General features: G+C 45.5%; 1 protein-coding gene and 1 long non-coding RNA gene across 2 annotated transcripts; both read left to right on the top strand.

Moving 5' to 3' along the window:
• Nucleotides 1-2,402: 2,402 nt before the first annotated feature.
• LOC114112903 (large ribosomal subunit protein eL42-like) lies at nt 2,403-2,825 on the top strand. The gene has a single exon (XM_027963989.3). The coding sequence runs from the start codon at nt 2,432-2,434 to the stop codon at nt 2,747-2,749; it is 318 nt and encodes a 105-aa protein (XP_027819790.1). The 5' UTR covers nt 2,403-2,431; the 3' UTR covers nt 2,750-2,825.
• Nucleotides 2,826-10,203: 7,378 nt separating this feature from the next.
• Nucleotides 10,204-23,303, top strand: LOC121818555 (uncharacterized). The gene is made up of 2 exons (XR_006058520.2): nt 10,204-10,368; nt 23,026-23,303. It is a non-coding gene; the product is annotated as an uncharacterized LOC121818555 (long non-coding RNA).
• The last annotated feature ends 771 nt before the right edge of the window (nt 23,304-24,074 follow it).

Raw genomic sequence — 24,074 nt, 5'->3', positions numbered from 1 at the left:
AAACTCCTTTACTGTTTAGGTTAGGCACCAAAACCCTGATCCTACTGAGCTGAGAGAGGGTCAGTCTGCCTGCAGCTTCCACAAGAGGGTACGAAAGAAGAACAGAAAGAGTGTGCAGTGGCAGGGACTCAGAATTTGCTGGGGGCTTTTATGGAAGGCTTTCTTCTACAGTAAAAAGAAAGATGTCCAGGAGGAAAATGTCCCTTCCTGCTTGCCTTTGTATATTAGGGAAGCATGCAATGCTTAGCTTAATAGCCATCCTGGGACCATTAGGTAGGAACCAAGACTCTCAGAGAAGCTGAGCCAGAGTCAGACATCACTGAGCTGCTCAGTTAAACAACCTGATACCTACCACTACCTTCCTCTAGGTCCCTTTGTGATGAGAGATAAACTCATGTTCAAGCCACATTTATTTGGGTGCTCGGACGTCTGCCGCTAAAGGCACCTTATGGAACTTTTGGGACTTATTGGGCAAGATACCTAACCTCTCTGGGCCTCAGTTTCTCTTTGCAGAGTGAAGATGATCATACCTGCCTCACAGGAGCATAGTGAACATTGAACTAGATAATTTGTTGCTGTTGTTCAGTCAGGAAGTCCACGCTTTGTACCCCATGGACTGCAGCATGCCAGGCTCATCTGTCCTCCACTATCTCCCAGAGTTTGCTCAAACTCATGTCCATTGTGTCAGTGATGCTATCATTCTCTGATGCCCCCTTCTCCTTTTGCCTTCAGTCTTTCCCAGCATCAGGGTCTTTTCCAATGAGTCAGTTCTTTGCATCAAGTGGGCAAAGTATTGGAGCTTCAGCTTCTGCAGCAATTCTTCTGATGAATATTCAGGGTTTATTTCCTTTAGGATTAACTGATTTGATCTCCTTGTATTCAAAAGGACTTTCAAGAGTCTTCTGCAGCACCACAATTTGAAACCATCAATTCTCCAGTGCTCAGGATGGCATCACTGACTCGATGGACGCGACTCTAAGTGAACTCCGGGAGTTGGTGATAGACAGGGAGGCCTGGCGTGCTGCGATTCATGGGGTCGCAAAGAGTTGGACACGACTGAATGACTGAACTGAACTGAACAGCCTTCTTTATGGTCCAACTCTCACACCCATGCATGCCTCTGGAAAAACCATAGCTCTGACTATACAGACCTTTGTCGGCAAAGTGATGTTTCTGCCTTTTGATACTCTGTCTAGGTTTGTCATGGCTTTCCCTCCAAGGAGCAAGCATATTTTAATTTCATGGCAGCAGTCACCATCTGCAGTGATTTTGGAGCCCAAGAAAAGAAAACCTGTCACTGCTTCCACTTATTCCCCTTATATTTCCCATGAAATGATGGGATTGGGCTTCCCAGGTGGCTCAGAGGTAAAGAATCCACCTGCCATTGCAGGAGACACCGCCGGAGACACAGGTTTGATCCCTAACTCAGGAAGATCCCCTGGAGGAGAAAATGGCAATCCACTCCAGTATTCTTGCATGGAAAATTCCATGAACAGAGGAACCTGATGTGCTATAATCCATGGGGTCTCAAAGCACACAGCATGCCCACACAATGGGACTGGAGCCGTGATCTTAGTTTTGTTACTGTTAAGTTTCAAGATAGTTTTTTTCCTCTACTCATTCACTCTCATCAAAAGGCTTTTTAGTTCCTCTTCATTTTCTACGATTAGAGTGGTATCATCTGCATATCTGAGGTTGCTGATATTTCTCCTAGCCATCTTGATTCCAGCTTGTGAGTCATCCAGCCCAGCATTTTGCATGGTGTACTCTGCAGAGATCAAATTGCCAACATCTGCTGGATCATCAAAAAAGCAAGAGAGTTCCAGAAAAACATCTATTTCTGCTTTATTGACTATGCCAAAGCCTTTGACTGTGTGGATCACAATAAACTGTAGAAAATTCTGAAAGCTATGGGAACACCAGACCACCTGACCTGCCTCCTGAGATATCTGTATGCAGGCCAGGAAGCAACAGTTAGAACTGGACATGGAACAACAGACTGGTTCCAAATAGAAAAAGGTGCACCTCAAGGCTGTATGTCATCACCCTGCTTATTTAACTTATATGCAAAGTACATCATGAGAAATGCTGGGCTGGATGAAGCACAAGCTGGAATCAAGATTGTCGAGAGAAGTATCAATAACCTCAGATATGCAGATGACACCACCCTTATGGCAGAAAGTGAAGAAGAACTAAAGAGCCTCTTGATGAAAGTGAAAGAGGAAAGTGAAAAAGTTGGCTTAAAGCTCAACATTCAGAAAACTAAGATCATGGCATCCGGTCTCATCACTTCATGGCAAATAGATGGGGAAACAATGTAAACAGTGACAGATTTTATTTTCTTGGGCTCCAAAATCACTGCAGATGGTGACTGCAGCCATGAGATTAAAAGACACTTACTGCTTTCTGTGCTGGTATCGCTCTCGCAAACATGGTGAATGTTCCAAAAACCCGCCGGACTTTCTGTAAGAAATGTGGGAAGCATCAGCCCCACAAAGTAACACAGTACAAGAAGGGCAAGGATTCTCTGTATGCCCAGGGAAAGCGGCGTTATGACAGGAAACAGAGTGGCTATGGTGGGCAGACTAAGCCGATTTTCCGGAAAAAGGCTAAAACTACAAAGAAGATTGTACTGAGGCTTGAATGTGTTGAGCCCAACTGTAGATCAAAGAGAATGCTGGCTATTAAGAGATGCAAGCATTTTGAGCTGGGAGGTGATAAGAGAAAGGGCCAAGTGATCCAGTTTTGAGCTTCGTATTTTATTATGAAGACAATAAAAATGCCATCAATAAAATCCTCTTATTTATGCTTAAAAAAAAAAAAAAGACACTTACTCCTTGGAAGAAAAGTTATGACCAACCTAGACAGCATATTAGAAAGCAGAGAGACATTACTTTGCCAACAAAGATCTGTCTAGTCAAGGCTATGGTTTTCCCAGTAGTCATGTATGGAGAGTTTGACTATAAAGAAAGCTGAGCGTGGAAGAATTGATGCTTTTGAACTGTGGTATTAGTGAAGACTCTTGAGAGTCCCTTGGACAGCAAAGAGATCCAATCAGTCCATTGCCGGGAGCCAGTGTGAGGAATCCCACCTGTGACAAGGTCATGAGGAAGGAAGCTGACGTACGCAAGGCGTGCTCAGACTTCAGGGACCCCTCTGGAAATTCCTAAGCATGTACCCCAACAAAAATCTGCCGGCTTTTGTGCTCTGCTTTTCCACTCTTCTGACATTTTCTGGAAAAAGTCAATTCAGGGCTTTAGTCTTCTGCATTTGAAAGAGTGTTTCAACCCAAAAAACCCTCTGATGGCTTTCTAGCCTGCCTGCAGGACTCGTACAGCTGCGCATGTGATTGTTTGAGGCCTCCTGACCGCAGGAGGCACAGGAAGCTTAAAACATCCTAGGAATGTAGGAGCTTCCGAGGAGTCAAAATCTTTAAAATAGGACTGATTAAAAGTTTCATTTGTTGAATCAATGCTTGCTGCCAAATTTTCACATCCTTTATTTGTAGATATAGTTGGTAGACAGAAAAACAAGTAGTAGACCTTGTATTAGCAACATTAGATCTTTGAGTTAAGTACCTTCTTTGTTATATCCCACTGCACCTTTGTTCTATAGAGATGTAACTTTAATGCTTTAAGGAGATGTAGATTAAAGAAAAACACTTCAGGGGAAACAAAATTAACATTCATTAAGGAAGAGAGCCAAAAAGTGTTAACAAGCCTCTTGGCCAGAAGATAATGTAAATCACCTGAGACCTTTTGTATACAAAATGATATACGGAAACAATCTGGGTTGCGAACGCTACATAATTTTGTGTTACCCATCGATCTCCATGTTTTATCAAAAGTATAAAAGGCCTTCTGAACAATAAAGGATGGGGCCAACTTCTTGGACCAGTTTCTCGGACCAGTTTCTCGAACTAGTCTCTTGGCCTGGTTTCTTGGGACTCTGGCTCCCCTCATGTCTTTCTCTCTCTTTCTTCTTCTCTCCCTTTCCTTCTCTCTGCTCTTTACTTTAACTTCAGGCTGAATCTCCACCTGGGGCGCGGAGGCTCGCCAGGTCTACTTACTTGCCCTGGCTGTTAAGACCCGCACGAAAGGGAGCTTAAGGCGAGGTACCCTTAGATATTCAAATGGGCGCCGGTGGCCCAACGTAGATGGTGCAAATTCCTTGTCTGGAATTTTATTGGCCTTCCGCGTAAACCAAGCTATTCAGCCCTCTTCCTCCACTTAATCTTCTTACTACACTATAGTTTCTTAATCTGATCTTACATTAATAAATAAACAAGTCTTTCCACGCCAACGCCGTCCACCCTTCGAATTCCCTGGATCCACCGGGGCTGGACCCCGGCAGTCCATCCTAAAGGAAATCAGTCCTGAGTATTCATTGGAAGAACAGATGTTGGAGCTGAAACTCCAATACTTTGGCCACCTGATGGGAAGATCTGACTCATTTGAAAAGACTCTGATACTGGGAAAGATTGAAGGCAGGAGGAGAAAGGGACGACAGAGGATAAGATGGTTGGATGGCATCACCAACTCAATGGACATGAGTTTGAGTAAGCTCTGGGAGTTGGTGATGGACAGGGAGGCCTGGCGTGCTGTAGTCCATGGGGTTGCAGAGTTGGACATGACTAAGCGACTGAACTGGACTGAACTGACTCTGCATGTAAGTTAAACAAGCAGAGTGACAATATACAGCCTTGTTGTATTCCTTTCTCATTTTGAACTAGTCCATTGTCCCATGCCCAGTTCTAACTGTTTATTCTTGACCCACATACAGGTTTCTCAGGAGACAGGTAAGTTGATCTTGTAGTCCTATCTCTTTAAGAATTTTCCACAGTTTTTTGTGATCCACACAGTCAAAAGTTTAGCGTAGTCAGTTAAGCAGAAGTAGATGTTTTTCTGGAACTCCGTTGCTTTCTCCATGTTCCAATGAATGTTGGCAATTTGATCTCTAGTTCCTCTGCCTCTTCAAAACCTAGCCTGTACATCTGGACAAGTTAGGTAGTTCATGAACTGCTAAAGCCTAGCTTGAAGGATTCTGAATATAACCTTGCTAGCATATGGAGTGAGTGCAATTTTATGGTAGTTTGAACATTTTTTGGCATTGTAAATTTTGGGGATTAGAATGAAAACTGACCTTTTCCAGGGTCAGTACGACCCTCAGTGGCAGATACAATGGTCATCTGAATTAAATTCACCCATTCCCATCCATTGTAGTTCACTGATCCTAAGATGTCAATGTTCAATCTTACCATCTCTTGCTTGACCATTTCTAATTTACCTTGATTCATGGACCTAACATTCCTGGTTCCTGTGCAATATTGTTCTTTATAGCATTGGACTTTTACCACCAACACACCCATAGCTGAGCATCATTTCTGCTTTGGCCCAGGTGCTTCATTCTTACTGGAACTATTAGTAATTGCCCTTCACTCTTCCCCAGTAGCATATCGAACACCTTCTGACCTGGGGGCTTATCTTCTGGTGTCATATCTTTTTGCCTTTTCATGCTGTCCATGGGGTTCTCCAGGCAAGAATACTGGAGTTGATTGCCATTTCCTTCTCCAGTGGGCCACGTCTTGTCAGAACTCTTCACTGTGACCCATCCAACCTGAGTGGCCTGGCACAGCATGGCTCATAGTTTCATTGAGTTATACAAGCCCACAAGTTATTCATCACAATGAAGCTATGATCCATGAAGGGGGAATTAGATAATGGATGTCATGTATTTATCACAGTGCCTTAACTATTACTGCTGCTGCTGCTAAGTCACTTCAGTCATGTCCAACAGTGTGCGACCCCACAGCTGGCAGCCCACCAGGCTCCCCCATCCCTGGGATTCTCCAGGCAAGAACACTGGAGTGGGTTGCCATTTCCTTCTCCAATGCATGAAAGTGAAGTCGCTCAGGCGTATCCGACTCTTAGCGACTCCATGGACTGCAGCCCACCAGGCTCCTCCATCCATGGGATTTTCCAGGCAAGAGTACTGGAGTGGGGTGCCATTGCCTTCTCCATAACTATTACTACCTGCCTCAAAACCAAGGAGCAGATAAGTTTGTCTTGGGAGAGGGTAGAGAGAGGAGAAGGGGAATGAAAACTAAATCGGGGAAGCCAAACTTTAAGGAGAAAAAGGTAGCCTGCAAATGATTAAGGGAATGATTAGAGAGTTAAGAGGAAAACTTGAGGGACTTACCTGGTGGTCCAGTGGTTAAGAATCACCTTCCAATATAGGGGAATCACCTTCCATCCCCAGTCGGGGAACTAAGATCCTACACTTCATGGGAAAACTAAGTCAGTGTGCTACAACTAGAGGGAAGCCGGTGTCCATGCGCTGCGATGAAGACTCAGCGTGATCGAAATTTTTTAAAAAGAGGAAAACTTAGCTTTTTTTAAATCTGGAAAACTCCTACTTATCGTTTAAAGCCCAGTTTTCTCATTTCCTCTCTGTGAAGTCTTCCTGGGCGCTTGACCACAGCCTCACACTCTGAGTTAGTTGTCCTGGTGCTCCGGCTCCCACAGCGTGCTGCAAGTTCATGTGTGCTGAATTTGTATGTGCTCTGTCGTGTCTGACTCTTTGCAACCCCATGGACTGTAGCCAGCCAGGTCCCTCTGTCCATGGGATTTTTCAGGCAGGAATACTGGAGTGGGTTGCCATTTCCTTCTCCAGGGGATCCTCCTGACCCAGGGATTGAAACCTCATCTGCACCTCCTTCATTGGCAGTTACCAATGTAACAGCTGGTACTCCTCTTTTCTTGAACCTGTCATGATTTGTTGTGATCCTCTGCTTTTATTGTGATTGCTGCCTCAGACTGTGAATGAACTCCCTGACAGCAAGACTGCCCTGGCTGCATCTTTTGCCCCTAGTGTGGGGCCTGGTGGCTAGGGGAAATAATATTTAATACAAGGTAATACTTGATGATTGATTACCCTGTGCCAGGCATGCTAAGGGCTTTGTACTTATTAAATCATCTAATCCTTATGACAACTTTTATAAGGTAGATGCTATTATTAGTCCCATTTTACAGATGAAGAAAAGGAAGAACTGAGAGGTTAAGTAGTTTACCGAAGGTCATAGCTAGTCAATGGCACAGCTAAGCTGAACTGTGAATTTCGGTGGCCTGGCTCTCTAGCCTGTACTGTTAACCATATACTACATTGTCTCTCATATGTCATCAGTTCAGTTCATTCACTCAGTCGTGTCTGACTCTTTGCGACCCCATGAACTGCAGCACGCCAGGCCTCCCTGTCCATCACCAACTCCTGGAGTTCACTCAGACTCATGTCTATCAGGCAGGTGATGCCATCCAGCCATCTCATCCTCTGTGGTCCCCTTCTCCACCTGCCCCCAATCCCTCCCAGCATCAGAGTCTTTTCCAATGAGTCAACTCTTCACATGAGGTGGCCAAGGTATTGGAGTTTCAGCTTTAGCATCAGTCCTTCCAAAGAACACCCAGGACTGATCTCCTTCAGAATGGACTGGTTGGATCTCCTTGCAGTCCAAGGGACTCTCAAGAGTCTTCTCCAACACCACAGTTCAAAAGCATCAATTCTTTGGCACTCAGCTTTCTTCACAGTCCAACGCTCACATCCATACATAACCACTGGAAAAATCATAGCCTTGACTATACAGACGTTTATTGGCAAAATAATGTCTCTGCTTTTTAATATGCTATCTAGTTTGGTCATAACTTTCCTTCCAAGGAGTAAGCATCTTTTAATTTCATGCCTGCAATCACCATCTGCAGTAATTTTGGAGCCCCCCCAAAACAAAGTCAGCAACTATTTCCACTGTTTCCCCATCTCTTTCCCATGAAGTGATGGGACCAGATGCCATGATCTTCGTTTTCTGAATATTGAGCTTTAAGCCAACTTTTTCACTCTCCTCTTTCACTTTCATCAAGAGGCTTTTTAGTTCCTCTTCACTTTCTGCCATAAGGGTGATGTCATCTGCATATCTGAGGTTATTGAGATTTCTCCTGGCAATCTTGATTCCAGCTTGTGTTTTTTCCAGCCCAGCGTTTCTCATGATGTACTCTGCATATAAGTTAAATAAGCAGAGTGACAATGTACAGCCTTGACATACTCCTTTTCCTATTTGGAACCAGTCTATTGTTCCATGTCCAGTTCTAACTGTTGCTTCCTGACCTGCATACAGATTTCTCAAGAGGCAGGTCAGGTGGTCTGGTATTCCCATCTCTTTCAGAATTTTCCAGTTTATTGTGATCCACTCATATGTCATGGACAGTGATAACTGTTTGTTAATTGAAATGATGAAGAGTGTTACCAAAGCCAAATAAAGAGTTCAGTGAGTGCATTAGTCAGCTTCAGCTCAGTCATGCTGCAATGACAAATAACCCCAAAATATTAACTTACAGAAAAGGGTGCATGGCAGCTGCAGGCCAACTTTGGTTCTGTTGTACATCAGGGCAGCCCCTATCCAGAACAAAGCTGATCTCAGGTGAGGGGGAAGTGGTACATGTGTTTGTTAGAGATGGCTTGTACTACTGACAGCCGAAATGGTAAGGACCTAACAGAAGCAGAAGATATAAAGAGGTGGCAAGAATACACAAAAGGACTATACGAAAAAGATCTTCATGACCCAGATAACCACAATGGTGTGACCACTTACCTAGAACCAGACATCCTGGAATGAGAAATCAAGTGGGCCTTAGGAAACATCACTACAAAGCTAGGAGAGGTGATGGAATTCCAGCTGAGCTATTTCAAATCCTAAAAGATGACGCTGTGAAAGTGCTGCACTCAATATGCCTTCAAATTTGGGAAACTCAGCAGTGGCCACAGGACTGGAAAAGGTCAGTTTTCATTCCAATCCCTAAGAAAGGCGATGCCAAAGATGCTCAAACTACCGCACAATTGTACTCATCTCACACACTAGTGAAGTAATGCTCAAAATTCTCCAAGCCAGACTTCAATAGTACATAAACCATTAACTTCCAGATGTTCAGGCTGGATTTAGAAAAGGCAGAGGAACCAGAGATCAAATTGCCAACATCCATTGGATCATCGAAACAGTGAGAGAGTTCCAGAATAACATCTATTTCTGCTTTATTGACTACACTAAAGCCTTTGACTCTGTAGATCACAACAAACTGGAAAATTCTTCAAGAGATGGGAATACTAGACCACCTGACCTGCCTCCTGAGAAATCTGTATGCAGGTCAGGAAGCAAAAGTTAGAACTGGACATGGGGCAACAGACTGGTTCCAAATAGGAAAAGGAGTACGTCAAGGCTGTATATTTGCCAGGAGCCAGCGTGAGGAACTCTGCCCATGGCAAAGGTCATGAGGAAGGAGGCTCAGCATACGCAAAGGCGGGATCGAGCCTCAGGAGACCCCCTGTTCCCAGGCATCTTCCTCCAAAACCAGAGTCTGTCTACTTACTGCTTTATGCTCTCATCTACACCTCTGACTTTACGGGGGGCTGTCCCCCACCACCTCTCTCAGAGAAGGAGTTAACTTACAGCTCCAGTTAATAAGAATTCCTGTGCGTGACAAGAGTATTTCAACTTACAAACTCCTCTGAAGTTTCTCTAGCCTGCCTGAGCAGGTTCGTCTGGCAACATGTGATTGCTCAAAGCCTCCCAACCGTGACAGGCATGAGATGTTTTAACTTTCTAAATACAGATCCTTTTGAGAAGTCAGAAAATTATTAGTATAGTATAGTGGGTTGATTAGAAATTATATTGGTGAAGGGTTTTTCTTTTGTTGGGCCAATGTTTGCTGCTAAGTCTCCATATCTCCTGCCCTTATACACATATATAACTAGCATATAGGAGAAATAAGTATTAACCTTTGAGATTAATCATGTTAAACCTTAGGCTAAGTAAATTCCTTTCTTAATTGTAACCCACTGCATCCTCACCCTGTAGGAATGCAATTTTATCTGGTGCCTTCGTAGGGTGGCGCCTGGTTTAAGAAAAATCACCCCTGGAAAATAGGTTTTCTGGTTGACTGACCATTGTCAGAAAGAAAGGACCATAAAATGTCAGCAGGCCTCATGGCCAGAAGATGGTGTAAAACCCATAAGACCCTTGTATACATTTATATGAAACACCTGATTTTGATAAAGTTCAGGTCTGACCCCATGTGACTCTGTATTTTATCTCTACGTGTAACAAAAAGTATATAAGTGAACCTGGAAAATAAAGAAAACGGATCAGTTCCTGGAAAGACTGATTCCCCCGTGCCGTTCTTTCTTATTCTCCGTTTTACTGGTTGAATTCCCATCTGGAGCGTGGATTCCCGTTAAGCCTGCTAATTATGCCTGGGCTTCTAAGATCCGACCAGGGAGGCCTTAGTGTGTCCTCTCCTTCGGGAGAACGGGAGGATGCCTGCAGCCTAGGTAGGTGGTGCAAACATCTTGTCTCGAGCTTTTATTGGTATTCCACGTAAACCAAGTTATTCAGCCCTTTTTCTCCACTGATTTTTCCCACTGAGCTATCCTTATTAAATCTCTCTTTATATCTTTAATTAATACTTAATTAAGCTATTGTTTTCCTGATCACTGACACCATCTCCCCTTCAAATTCCCTGGATCCACCGGGGCTGGACCCTGGCATATATTGTCACCCTGCTTATTTAACTTACATGCAGAGTACATCATGGGAAATGCTGGGCTGGAAGAAACACAAGCTGGAATCAAGATTGCTGGGAGAAATATCAATAACCTCAGATATGCAGAGAACACCACCGTTTTGGCAGAAAGCAAAGAAGAACTAAAGAGCCTCTTGATGCAAGTGAAAGAGGAGAGTGAAAAAGTTGGCTTAAAACTCAACATTCAGAAAAAAAGATCATGGCATCTTGTCCCATCACTTCATGGGAAATAGATGGGGAAACAGTGGAAATAGTGAGAGACTTTATGTTTTTTTGGCTCCAAGATCACTGTAGATGGTGACTGTAGCCGTGAAATTAAAAGATGCTTGCTCCTTGGGAGGAAAGTTATGACCAACCTAGACAGCGTATTAAAAAGCAGAGACATTACTATGCCAACAAAGGTCTGTCTAGTCAAAGCTGTGGTTTTTCCAGTGGTCATGTATGGATGTGAGAGTTGGTCTATAAAGAAAGCTGAGTGCCAAAGAATTGATGCTTTTAAACTGTGGTGTTGGAGAAGACTCTTGAGAGTCCTTTGGACTGTGAGGAGATTCAACCAGTCCATCCTAAAGGAGATCAGTCCTGGGTGTTCACTGGAAGGACAGATGTTGAAGCTGAAACCCCAATACTTTGACCACCTAATGTGAAGAAATGACTCATTTGAAAAGACCCTGATTTTGGGAAAGATTGAAGGCAGGAGGAGAAGGGGATAACAGAGGGTGAGATGGTTGTATGGCATCACCGACTCAATAGACATGAGTCTGAGTAAGCTCCAGGAGTTGGTGATGGACAGGGGAGCCTGGTGTGCTGCAGTCCATGGGGTCGCAAAGAGTTGGACACGATTGAGAGACTGAACTGAACTGAAGCACAGCAATAAAAAAGAACAGTGATGTTGGGTCTTAAAGCTTCTGCCCAGAAATGGCACAGGCTGTGGAAGTGCCAGAGGTCACATGCACTCACATTTTATTTGCAAAAGCAAGTCTCCCAGCAATACAGCAACCAAGGAGACTGGGATATATTTCTCTCACTGGGAGGGCCCTGGTAGGAGGAGCAGTGAACATCCATGAACAATAATATAATCTGCTTCCTGAAGGAGTCAGAATGAAGACTGAGAAAAGCTCCTTGGAACTGGCCTCAAGGAGTTTGTCCATTACTTTTAACAAGGGAGTAGTTTGAGGTGGGGGAGGTGTGAGTCAAGGTTCCTCTTTCTTGAGGCTGGGCCAGGAAAGGAGGGAGACAGCTGGCAACCTGAGAAGTGGCCAAGTGGAAGGGAAAGTGTCTTCTAGAAAGAGGTAACCCGTTTATTAGCCTGAGTGTCATTTTTAGTATCAACCAATCTCTTTCTGCCACCGTAGTTTTTCTATCTTCATGCTAGGGATGACAGTAAGGAAGACAAAGAATAAAAGAGAACGAGTTTCATCTGAGGATGCTAAATATTGAGGTCCTGCCTAAGGGAAAAGAAAAATAGAAAAAGCAAAGTTAGCTCCCCACTGCCAGAACCAAGCATTTTCATAAACATGGGGAACCTTGGGGGTCGGTAGCGTAAGGAGTGTCAATGATAGGAGGTGTGGGAAATCCTAGAGCAGGTGAAGATCTATCATTTTTCTGGGGACTGGAGTGTGGGGTGGGATGAGGGGCAAAGAAAGCATAGAGTCTCAGAGCCCTAACCCCACCCGTGATTCAGAGCAAGGCCAGAGACCCGAGACACCCTACAGCCCCCCTCCTTACCCAGTGTGCAGTAGGGGCTTTAGAATGTATAGCTGCCCATTGAGGGTTGATGCACAGTGGACACTGGTGACGGGTGGATTAGAAGAGGCCTTGAGAGAGTTACAATGAGCTCAAAGGAGAGACCTCTGTGGACTGATGACTGGAAAGCAAATGGGGACAAGGACAGCCCTGCAGGCCCTCTCAGGAGGAGCCTAGTGTGGTGGTCAGCTGCCGCCACTGCTATTTTTATAGGCCCACAGTCCCTTATCTAGGACCAAGTGTGATTCAGAATTTGGAGTTCTTTTGGACTTTAGACAAAGGTGACATGGGGTAGAGCACTGCATTATGTAACGCTGTGAGTGTGGTCGGAGGCAGCCCCATGTGATAAAATACATGAATATTTCTGCAGTAAAATGTATGAGATGCCTAAGGGTTATACTCATATCCTTCAAGTCAGAATGTCTTTCAGGTCAGATTTTGCTGTCAAGGTACTTTTGGTGCCAAATTTTAAAATCTTTCCTAAGGCATCCTGGGAGTCAGCCTGCCTCATTCCCATCCCTCCTCCCACTCCCCCAGATCTAAGTGGTCAGCAAGTTGTATCTGCCCTATCTCCTTAACACTTCTCATGTCTGTGTCCTTCCTTCCATCCCTCTGGCTCCATCCTGGTTCAGGCCACCTTCCCCTCTCACTAGGATTATCTCAGCTGCCCTCTGGCTGACCTCCTATGGCCTCCAGTTTTTCCCCGGTATTGCTCTCAGAGGAGCTGCTCTAGAATGCAAACTTTTGGCCTGGCTGGGGTGTTCCATCAGGAGACTGAAATGATTAATGAAAAACTCCGGCAGAACTAAAGAATGCCAACTTTTCTTTAATGGCCCAGCATATGGAAACCTGGGCTTTCCAGGTGGCCAATGCACCCAGCTGCGAATGCAGGAGACTTAAGAGATGTGGGTCCAATCCCTGCGTCAGGAAGATTCCCTGGAGGAGGGCATAGCAACCCATTCCAGTATTCTTACCTGGAGAATCCCATGGACAGAGAAGTCTGGCAGCCTACAGTCCATAGGGTCACAAAGAGTCAATCATGCCCGAAGTGACTTAGCACCCATGGAAATCTATCTATTGGGAGTCCACTAAGCAGGAGACATTATGCATGTTCCCAGACAGAGGTAGAGGGAGCTGAGGCCTCCCAAATCCACACTGAAATGTAAGCTGCTGCTCCCCCACATAAAGAAGGTTCTGCTAGGTGTGAGAAGCCCTCATCTCCTCCTGGCTCCCGGCTGACTGCTTAGACAGGAGCTGGTTATGTGCCTGCCTGGTGCAGGTAACTAGCACAAAATATACATCTCAGAGTTAATTTCTCAGGCCTAGGAGGACCAGGGTTCAGTCAGCCTGAGAGCTCTCCTTGCAACTCCCAAATCCAATGCTGACCTCCAGAGGGCCTGGCTGGCCGCAATCATGGTTCTGTTTCACAGGCTACATCGGCCCATCTGGCAAGAACCAAAGCAGGCCAAGGGGTCAGCTATGCCTGCTTGGGCCCATAAAGGTCAAAGGCCTTCTCAAGGCAGAACAGCAGCCTTTGGTCCCAGCTGCTGCATGTATAAAAAAAAAAGAGAGAGAGAAATGCAACTTAGGGTTCTTACTGTTCTAGCTTCAGTGATCCTGCATGATCACAGGGCTTCCGTTTCACTCTCGCTTTTTGGCCATCATGGTTCTCCATAATTTAACTTTAAAATAATTTTTCGTTTATTTTTTGGCCTCAAAGCTTGCAGGGTTTAATTCCCTAACACAGGGATTGAATTGAGGCCCTTAGCAATGAGAGCATGGAGTCCTAACCACTGGACCGCCAGGGAATTCCCTGAAGAATCATTTATTGAGGAAGTATTTATCCCAAGCCCTGTGTTCAACTTTCTGCATATAATTTTACTGAGTCATCACACCTCTCAGGCTGTGTCAGAACTGTCACTATCCTGTTTCCTGTTTGGGAAAATCAAGTCCCAGTCTGGTTGATTGCTTGCTTGAAATCCTGCAGTTAGTGAAAGCTCCCACCAAATGGCATTTTCTTTGGTGGTAGATCACTGTCATTGGCAGATACTTTCTGCCTCTCCCTGTTACATATCTCTGCTTTGTGAAACTTCAGCAACAGCGTAGGACTTGCTTTGGCCAATGAAATGTGGGCAGAAGTGACATACATGGCACTTCAGGGCAGAGCTTTTGAGGGCCAGCGCAGAGTTTCCATGTTCTCTTTGCCCTGCCTCTGCAGACGCAGAAACTTGTGTTGGGATGGATCCTCTCTTGGACTAGATCTTTGAGAACCTGCCTTGAGGTAAAACCCCTATTTGATTCACATGAGTGTAGAGTATGAGCAAGAAATTTATTTTGTAGACTTTCCCTGGTGGTACAGTAGATAGGAGTCCACCTGCCAATGCTGGGGGCCCAGGTTTGATCCCTGGTCTAGGAAGATTTCACATGCTGCAGAACAACTAAGCCTTTGTGCCACAACTACTGAGCCCACACTCTAGAGCCTGTGAGCTGCAGCTACTGAGCCCACGAGCTGCAATTCCTGGAGCCCAGGCACCTAGAGCCTACAGCCTGTGCTTTGCAACGAGAAGCTGCTGCAGTGAGAAGCCCCCACGCTGCAATGAAGAGTAGCCCTCGCTTGTTGCAAATAGAGGAAGCCTGTGCACAGCAATGAAGATCCCCCACAACCGAAAAGAAACAAAGTGATTTACATAAAAAAGAAATTATTTCTGTTGTTTCAGGCTACTGAGGTTGCCCCTGTTGTTTCTTACTATAGCAAAACCAAGTCCATCCAAACTGATCTATCGCTCACTGGGGTTAAAACAAAGTGGCTGGACAAGAGGCTCTTGCCAAGTGAACCGAGACCTACTTACCATGGACTTTGAATTTCAGTTACCCACCTCCCACCTACCAGAGCACACCCACTGTGCCTTCCTGGGGCTCCACAACCCGCCCCCCCCGACCTGGTACCCACTTCCCAGTCTGCGTAACTTGCTTCCTGTCCCTTTGCCATCCAAACCACAATGCTGAGATGTAGTTTTCTAAAGAACTGGCTAAGCCCAAGCCACTTCAACAAGCAAAGCCTTTCAGCTCGCAGTGTTTTGAGGTCACTGTGGCCAAATGTTAATTTCCATAAATGCTGCCAGCCTACCAAGAAAAGGCTTACGTTGTTAACAGCAACCTATACACGCTTTGGGGGGAAGGCTGCACATTGGAGACTGCCTGTGAAAAAGGAGCCAGAAGTTCTGTTGGAAAATGATGACGCAGAACAGAGGGCAGTGGGTTGGAATTGCTCCTAGAACATTTACTGAGCACCTACTCTGCCTAGTGGTCAGAACTTTGTGGTCCCTGTGTCAGGGATCTCAGATGACAGTGGACACAGATAAGAGAGTGAGCAGAGGATGATAGCACAGTGTGATAAATGAGGTGGGCTGGTTAATTTAGTCACTCATTCATCTGATGCATAATTATTGGGCTCTTCTGATATGCTAGGGACTGGACATTTAGTGCAAACCAGAAACAGGAGCTCTCACTGCCCTGCTGATTCTTTTTTATGCTTAATTTTTTTTTTTTTTTTTACTTTCGGCTGCACTGGGTCTTTGTTGTGGTACACGGGCTTTTCGTTGCTTCATGCACGGACTTTCTCTAGTGGTGGCGAGCGGGGGCTTCCCTCTAGTTGTGGTTTGCAGGCTTCTCATTGCGGTGGCCTCTGCTGTTGCAGAGCACAGTCTCTAGGCCATGCAGGCTCAGTAGTTGTGGTGCATGGGCTCAGTCGTCCCGCAGCACGTGGAATCTTCCCAGACCGGGGACAGGACCGTGCCTCCTCCATTGGCAGGCGGATTCTTAACCACTGGACCACCGGGGAAGTCCCTGCCCTGCTGAAATTTCTAGTCTACCAGACACCAGAGAAATATACACAATGTACTAAGGAAGCATTTAGTAGAGGTGAATAACCTGGGATTGGGGTGGGCATTCTGGGATAACTTTACAAAGGACATGACTCCAGAACTTAGTCCTGAAGGATAAGCAGGAAGGAGGCAGCAAAGAAGAAGCAGGAAGGGCATTCCAGGAAGAGGGAACTGTTTAAGCAAAGGCCTTGAAGCATGAATCAGCTCAGTACACTTAGTAAGTGCAAGTAGTTTGGTGTGAGTGAAACATAGAGTTTATACTAAAGAGGAGAAAGAGATAAGGTGAGAAACTAGTCTGACAGGCACTTTTTATCTCAAAGAGTCCTAAGTTCCAGGTTCACTTGCTTGGACTTAACCTGAAAACAGTAGGAGCCATAGGAAGAGTTTGAGTTGGAGTGCTTATTAGTTAGAAAACAGGCTCAACTACTATAACAAAGACAACAAAATAACTATGGGTTAAACAAGATAGAAGTTTACTTGTTGCTTATGCAAAAACCCAAGTAGGTAAGCCACAGTGGGCATGGGGGTTCCACAATCCTCAGGGACCTTGCTGGGCTCCTTCCCTCCTGTTGCCCAGACATCCTTAATATACTGCTTCCTTCCAGTGGTCCAAGAGGGCGGCTTCAGCTCTGATCATCACTTCTGCATTTCAGCCAGCAGGGAGGAATGAAGGGGCTGTGGAAGACACACTCCTTTCCTTGAAAGGCATCACCTCCAACTTGCACATATCACTGTCATTCATTGCTCCATCCAGAATGTAGTCTCATGGCCACCCCTGGCAGCCAGAGTGCCAGGAAACATAGTTTTTATTCTGGACAGACATGTGCTCATCTAAAAGGTAGAGACTCTTACTAAAGGAACGAGGGACACTGGGGGACAACGAGCTGCCTTCATCAGGGAGTGATAATCCTATTTGCCTTTTGAAAGGTCTCTCTCAGGAAGGGTGGAGAACTGACTAGATGGTAAGAGGTCAGAGCCAAAAATATAATCCAACGGGAGCTACTGAGGCTTGAGCCAAGGCAGAGACATCTAGGGTCAGAGAAGTGGACAGAAAAGGCTTAGGAGATATTTGAAAGTTGAATGGATAGGACCTGGTGGTCAATTGACTGTACTTCTAATTCACTGTACTTATCATAATACTGTGCCTAGTACAGTGCCTGGCACACAGTACGTGCTTATGAGTGAATGAATATATGAGGTGAAAGGGGAGTGAAAAAGTAAGTGAATGATTGAGGCGAGACAGGAGGAGTCAAGAACAACAGTAATATGGCTTCAGCAACTAGTTTGAGGAATATCAACATTTAAAGGTAAATATCAGGCAGGTAAAAAAATACCAGCTCTAATCTATTACTCCTCCTTTCCTGATAGGCTCTTGCCTTCCCCCACCTCCTATGATGTTGCCAGCTGGTTCCAAAACTTTCAGTCATTTTTGGTTTTTAGTTCAGTCTCCGGAGAAGGCAATGGCACCCCACTCCAATACTCTTGCCTGGAGAATCCCATGGACGGAGGAACCTGGAAGGTTGCAGGCCATGGGGTCGCTGAGGGTCGGACATGACTGAGCGACTTCACTTTCACTTTTCACCTTCGTGCATTGGAGAAGGAAATGGCAACCCACTCCAGTGTGACTGCCTTGAGAATCCCAGGGACGGGGGAGCCTGGTGGGCTGCTGTCTATGGGGTCGCACAGAGTTGGGCACGACTGAAGCGACTTAGCAGCAGCAGCAGCAGTGCAGTCTCTCTCTCTCCTGTTTTCCTATTTTTTTGGCTGCCCCAAGGACATACCACACAGTCAAAGGCTTTGGCATAGTCAATAAAGCAGAAATAGATGTTTTTCTGGAACTCTCTTGCTTTTTCCATGATCCAGCGGATGTTGGCAATTTCATCTCTGGTTCCTCTGCCTTTTCTAAAACCAGCTTGAACATCAGGGAGTTCACGATTCACATATTGCTGAAGTCTGGCTTGGAGAATTTTGAGCATTACTTTACTAGCATGTGAGATGAGTGCAATTGTGAGGTAGTTTGAGCATTCTTTTGCACTGCCTTTCTTTGGAATTGGAATGAAAACTGACCTTTTCCAGTCCTGTGGCTGCTGCTGAGTTTTCCAAACTTGCTGGCATATTGAGTGCAGCACTTTCACAGCATCATCTTTCAGGATTTGAAACAGCTCAACTGGAATTTCAACGCCTCCACTAGCTTTGTTCGTAGTGATGCTTCTAAGGCCCACTTGACTTCACATTCCAAGATGTCTGTCTCTAGATGAGTGATCACATCATCATGATTATCTGGGTCGTGAAGATCTTTTTTGTACAGTTCTTCCATGTATTCTTGCCACCTCTTAATATCTTCTGCTTCTGTTAAGTCCATACCATTTCTGTCCTTTATCGAGCCCATCTTTGCATGAAATATTCCCTTGGTATCTCTAATTTTCTTGAAGAGATCTCTAGTCTTTCCCATTCTGTTCTTTTCCTCTATTTCTTTGCATTGATTGCTGAGGAAGGCTTTCTTATCTCTTCTTGCTATTCTTTGGAACTCTGCATTCAGATGCTTATATCTTTCCTTTTCTCCTTTGCTTTTCACCTCTCTTCTTTTCACAGCTATTTGTAAGGCCTCCCCAGACAGCCATTTTGCTTTTTTGCATTTCTTTTCCATGGGGATGGTCTTGATCCCTGTCTCCTGTACAATGTCACGAACCTCATTCCATAGTTCATCAGGCACTCTATCTCTCAGATCTAGGCCCTTAAATCTATTTCTCACTTCCACTGTATAATCATAAGGGATTCGATTTAGGTCATACTTGAATGGTCTAGCGGTTTTCCTACTTTCTTCAATTTGAGTCTGAATTTGGCAATAAGGAGTTCATGATCTGAGCCACAGTCAGCTCCCGGTCTTGTTTTTGTTGACTGTACACAGCTTCTCCATCTTTGGCTGCATAGAATATAATCAGTCTGATTTCGGTGTTGACCATCTGGTGATGTCCATGTGTAGAGTCTTTTCTTGTGTTGTTAGAAGAGGGTGTTTGCTATGACCAGTGCATTTTCTTGGCAAAACTCTATTAGTGTTTGCCCTGCTTCATTCCGCATTCCAAGGCCAAATTTGCCTGTTACTCCAGGTAATTCTTGACTTCCTACTTTTGCATTCCAGTCCCCTATAATGAAAAGGACATCTTTTTTGGCTGTTAGTTGTAAAAGGTCTTGTAGGTCTTCATAAAACTGTTCAACTTCAGTTTCTTCAGCATTACTGGTTGGGGCATAGACTTGGATAACTGTGATATTGAATGGTTTGCCTTGGAGACGAACAGAGATCATTCTGTCGCTTTTGAGACTGCATCCAAGTACTGCATTTTGGACTCTTCTGTTGACCATGATGGCTACTCCATTTCTTCTGAGGGATTCCTGCCCGCAGTAGTAGATGTAATAGTCATCTGAGTTAAATTCACCCATTCCAGTCCATTTTAGTTCTCTGATTCCTAGAATGTCGACGTTCACCCTTGCCATCTCTAGTTTGACCACTTCCAATTTGCCTTGATTCATGGACCTGACATTCCAGGTTCCTATGCAATATTGCTCTTTACAGCATCGGATCTTGCTTCTATCACCAGTCACATCCACAGCTGGGTATTGTTTTTGCTTTGGCTTCATCCCTTCATTCTTTGGAGTTATTTCTCCACTGATCTCCAGTAGCATATTGGGCACCTACTGACCTGGGGAGTTCCTCTTTCAGTATCCCATCATTTTGCCTTTTCATACTGTTCATGGGGTTCTCAAGGCAAGAATACTGAAGTGGCTTGCCATTCCCTTCTCCAGTGGACCACATTCTGTCAGGCCTCTCCACCATGACCCACCCATCTTGGGTTGCCCCGCAGGCATGGCTTGGTTTCATTGAGTTAAACAAGACTGTGGTCCTAGTGTGATTAGATTGACTAGATTTCCGTGAGTATGGTTTCAGTGTGTCTGCCCTCTGATGCCCTCTTGCAACACTTACCATCTTACTTGGGTTTCTCTTACCTTGGGCGTGGGGTATCTCTTCACGGCTGCTCCAGCAAAGCACAGCCGCTGTTCCTTACCTTGAACGAGGGGTATCTCCTTACCGCCACCATTCCTGACCTTCAATATGGGATAGCTCCTCTAGGCCCTCCTGTGCTGCGCAGCCACCACTCCTCAGGTTGCTCCTCCCAGCCACTGGATCATGGAAAAAGCAAGAGAGTTCCAGAAAAACATCTATTTCTGCTTTATTGACTATGCCAAAGCCTTTGACTGTGTGGATCACAATAAACTGTGGAAAATTCTGAAGGAGATGGAAATACCAGACCACCTAACCTGCCTCTTGAGGAATCTGTATGCAGGTCAGGAAGCAACAGTTAGAACTGGACATGGAAAAACAGACTGGTTCCAAATAGGAAAAGGAGTACATCAAGGCTGTATATTGTCACCCTATTTATTTAACTTATATGCAGAGTACATCATGAGAAACGCTGGACTGGAAGAAACACAGGCTGGAATGAAGATTGCCAGGAGAAATCTCAATAACCTCAGATATGCAGATGACACCACCCTTATGGCAGAAAGTGAAGAGGAGCTAAAAAGCCTCCTGATGAAAGTGAAAGAGGAGAGTGAAAAAGTTGGCTTAAAGCTCAACGTTCAGAAAATGAAGATCATGGCATCCGGTCCCATCACTCCATGGGAAATAGATGGGGAAACAGTAGAAACAGTGTCAGAGTTTATTTTTTTGGGCTCCAAAATCACTGCAGATGGTGACTGCAGCCATGAAATTAAAAGACACTTACTCCTTGGAAGAAAAGTTATGACCAACCTAGATAGCATATTCAAAAGCAGAGACATTACTTTACTGACTCAGGTCCGTCTAGTCAAGGCTATGTAGTAGTCATGTATGCACGTGAGAGTTGGACTGTGAAGAAGGCTGAGCGCTGGAGAATTGATGTGTTTGAACTGTGGTGTTGGAGAAGACTCTTGAGGGTCCCTTGGACTGCAAGGAGATCCAACCAGTCCATTCTGAAGGAGATCAGCCCTGGGATTTCTTTGGAAGGAATGATGCTAAAGCTGAAGCTCCAGCACTTTGGACACCTCATGCGAAGAGTTGACTCATTGGAAAAGACTCTGATGCTGGGAGAGATTGGGGGCAGGAGGAGGAGGGGACGACCAAGGATGATATGGCTGGATGGCATCACAGACTCAATGGACGTGAGTCTGAGTGAACTCCGGGAGATGGTGATGGACAGGGAGGCCTGGCGTGCTGCGATTCATGGGGTCGCAAAGAGTTGGACACGACTAAGTGACTGAACTGAACTGAGCAAGGACATACCAGATCCCAGTTCCCCAACCAGCGATGGAACTCCTGCCCCCTGCAGTGGAAGTCCAGCATCCTAACCACTTGACTGCCAGGGAATTCCCTAGTTTTTAGTGCAGTCTTTAGTTTGAGGCATTACCTTGGTTTTTCCTTTTTTAAAGATCAATCAATATTGGATTCAAAGTTGCAGCAGGCAGGACCTGTGGCAGGAGAGGAGACTGGTGTGCTCTGATGTGTCTCTTCCCTGCCCTCTGGTGGAGGAACGAGAAGGGGGGAAAAAAAAAAAAAAGACTTGTTTCCTTAGGTGTCTCTTGCTGACCTTTGGCTGACCCCTGGGTGATTGCTTATAGCATGGCTGTGTTCCTGTCATCACAGTTGCTCAACTCTTCATTATCTACAGACATGGTGCGTGGAGGTGCTTCCCACCGCCCCCCGGGCAAGGCCATGCTGTTCAAGGACTCTGACAAATAACTTCCTCTGCTGGCAGCCTTGAACTCCCTGACAAGGCTTGCTCTTAGCACCCCAGTGGCCTGCTGCCGCCGAGCTTCTGCTCTCTGCAGCCCCAATCCCAGGGCCCATGGACATGGGCAGAATTAGTCTTTCTTTGTCTTCTTGCCCATTTGCCACCTGGTCACCTCCTTGGTCATTTCTCTCCAGTGCCCTTTATTTTGGCAAATGCCAGAGACTCCGTTGACACCCACGGGGAATGAGCAGTCAGACGCCCTCTAGTGGCACCTGGAACTAGATGAATAATTCTCTTGGATCTGTTCTCATTGTCTTGTTTGGTTGCTAAGATGCATCCCACTCTTTGCAACCCCATGGACTGTAGCCTTTGTTCGTGTAATTTTCCAGGCAAGAATAATGGAGTGGGTTGCCATTTCCTTCTCCAGGGAATCTTCCCAACCCAGGAAGACTGAACCTGCATCTGCTGCCTTGCAGGCAGATTCTTTATTGCAGAGCCTTTAGGGAAGCCTACGACTGTGCAATAGGGCACCCTGAGCTTCACGAGGAAAAGCAATCAGCATTTGATCACGCTCAAGGATTCTGTGGGACAAGAATGTTACAGGGCACAGGGGAGATGCCTAGGTTCTGCTCACCTTAGGTAGCCTCCAAGATGGTTCCCAATGAGCCCTGCCTCTGGGTTTTTACGTCCTTGTGTAGTCCCCTCCCACTTTCTATCAGATTGGTTTGTGTAACCAACAGTATATGGCAGAAGTGATAGGAGGTCACTTTGGAGTCTAGGTTATAAAAGATACTGTGGTTTTTGCCTCTCTCCCTCTTTTGATTGACCTTTTCCAGATTTAATACTCTCAAGTGAAAAGCCTGCTATCTCTCCCAGTGAAATATAATACAGAGAATTTCCCAGCACATCCCAGTAAGGCTAGTAGAAATTACTTTGAATTCGGCAGACTTTTCTCCCTGAGGAAACCTGGTAATTGTGTTGAATACACTCAGAGACTGTACCTCTCTTTTCCAGCAAGAAGCCAGCTGCCATGAGTGATGACACTCATATATGGAGAGACCCATCTAGGGAAGAACTGAGGCCTCCTGCTGACCCCAGAGAGAGATGACTGCAGCCCTAGGCCAACAACTTGACTGCAACTTCACGAGAGACCCTGAGTCAGAACCATCCAGAGGTGCTCCTCTCGGATTCCTAACTGTCAGAAACTGTGAGATCACAAATGTTTGTTGTTTTAAGCTGTAGCATTTAGGGGATAATTTGTTATACAGCGATAGATAACTAATACATTGCTCTATGATGTCTGGACTCTTTGTTGGGAAGATTCAAATGGGTGGGGCTGGAATCACCTGGAGGCTGCTTCATCCATGGGGCTGGCGCCTGAGCTGGGATGGCTTGAAGGCTCAGCAGACACTGTCACCTGAGGTAGGAGATAGACGGGCTCCAGGTTGGACATTTACTACCAGCCACCCTTCTGTTTGCATTTCCTGAGATAAGAGATACGTGGGCTCTAGCTGAGGAATTTATAACCAGCCCCCTGTTTGCTTTCAGAAATGGAAGTAACAACAGAAACAGGTAAATAGCCAGTCCTTACCTCTTGTAAACACCTCAAGGGAATAATCATGGCAAGGACAGTTCACTTCAGTTCAGTTCAGTCACCCAGTCGTGTCCAACTCTTTGTGACCCCATGCACTGCAGCACGCCAGGCCTCCCTGTCCATCACCAACTCCTGGAATTTACCCAAACTCAAGTCCGTTGAGTCGGTGATGCCATCCAACCATCTCATCCTCTGTCATCCTCTTCTCCTGCCTCCAATCTTTCCCAGCATCAGGGTCTTTCCAAATGAGTCAGTTCTTTGCATCAGGTAGCCAAAGTATTGGAGTTTCAGCTTCAACATCAGTCCTTCCAATGAATATTCAGAACTGATTTCCTTTAGGATGGACTGGTTGGATCTCCTTGCAGTCCAAGGGACTCTCAAGGGTCTTCTCCAACACCACAGTTCAAAAGCATCAATTCTTTGGCACTCAGCTTTCTTAATAGTCCAACTCTCACATCCGTACATGACT

This window comes from Ovis aries, chromosome 2 (assembly GCF_016772045.2).
Source record: "Ovis aries strain OAR_USU_Benz2616 breed Rambouillet chromosome 2, ARS-UI_Ramb_v3.0, whole genome shotgun sequence".
NCBI classification, from domain to species: Eukaryota; Metazoa; Chordata; class Mammalia; order Artiodactyla; family Bovidae; genus Ovis; species Ovis aries.
The sequence above is the reverse complement of the archived record's forward strand: the minus strand, read 5'-3'. Positions and strand labels throughout refer to the sequence as shown.

Coding starts and splice junctions, on each gene's coding strand:
- LOC114112903 (XM_027963989.3), top strand. CDS start 2,432: ATGGTGAATGTTCCAAAAACCCGCCGGACTTTCTGTAAGAAATGTGGG.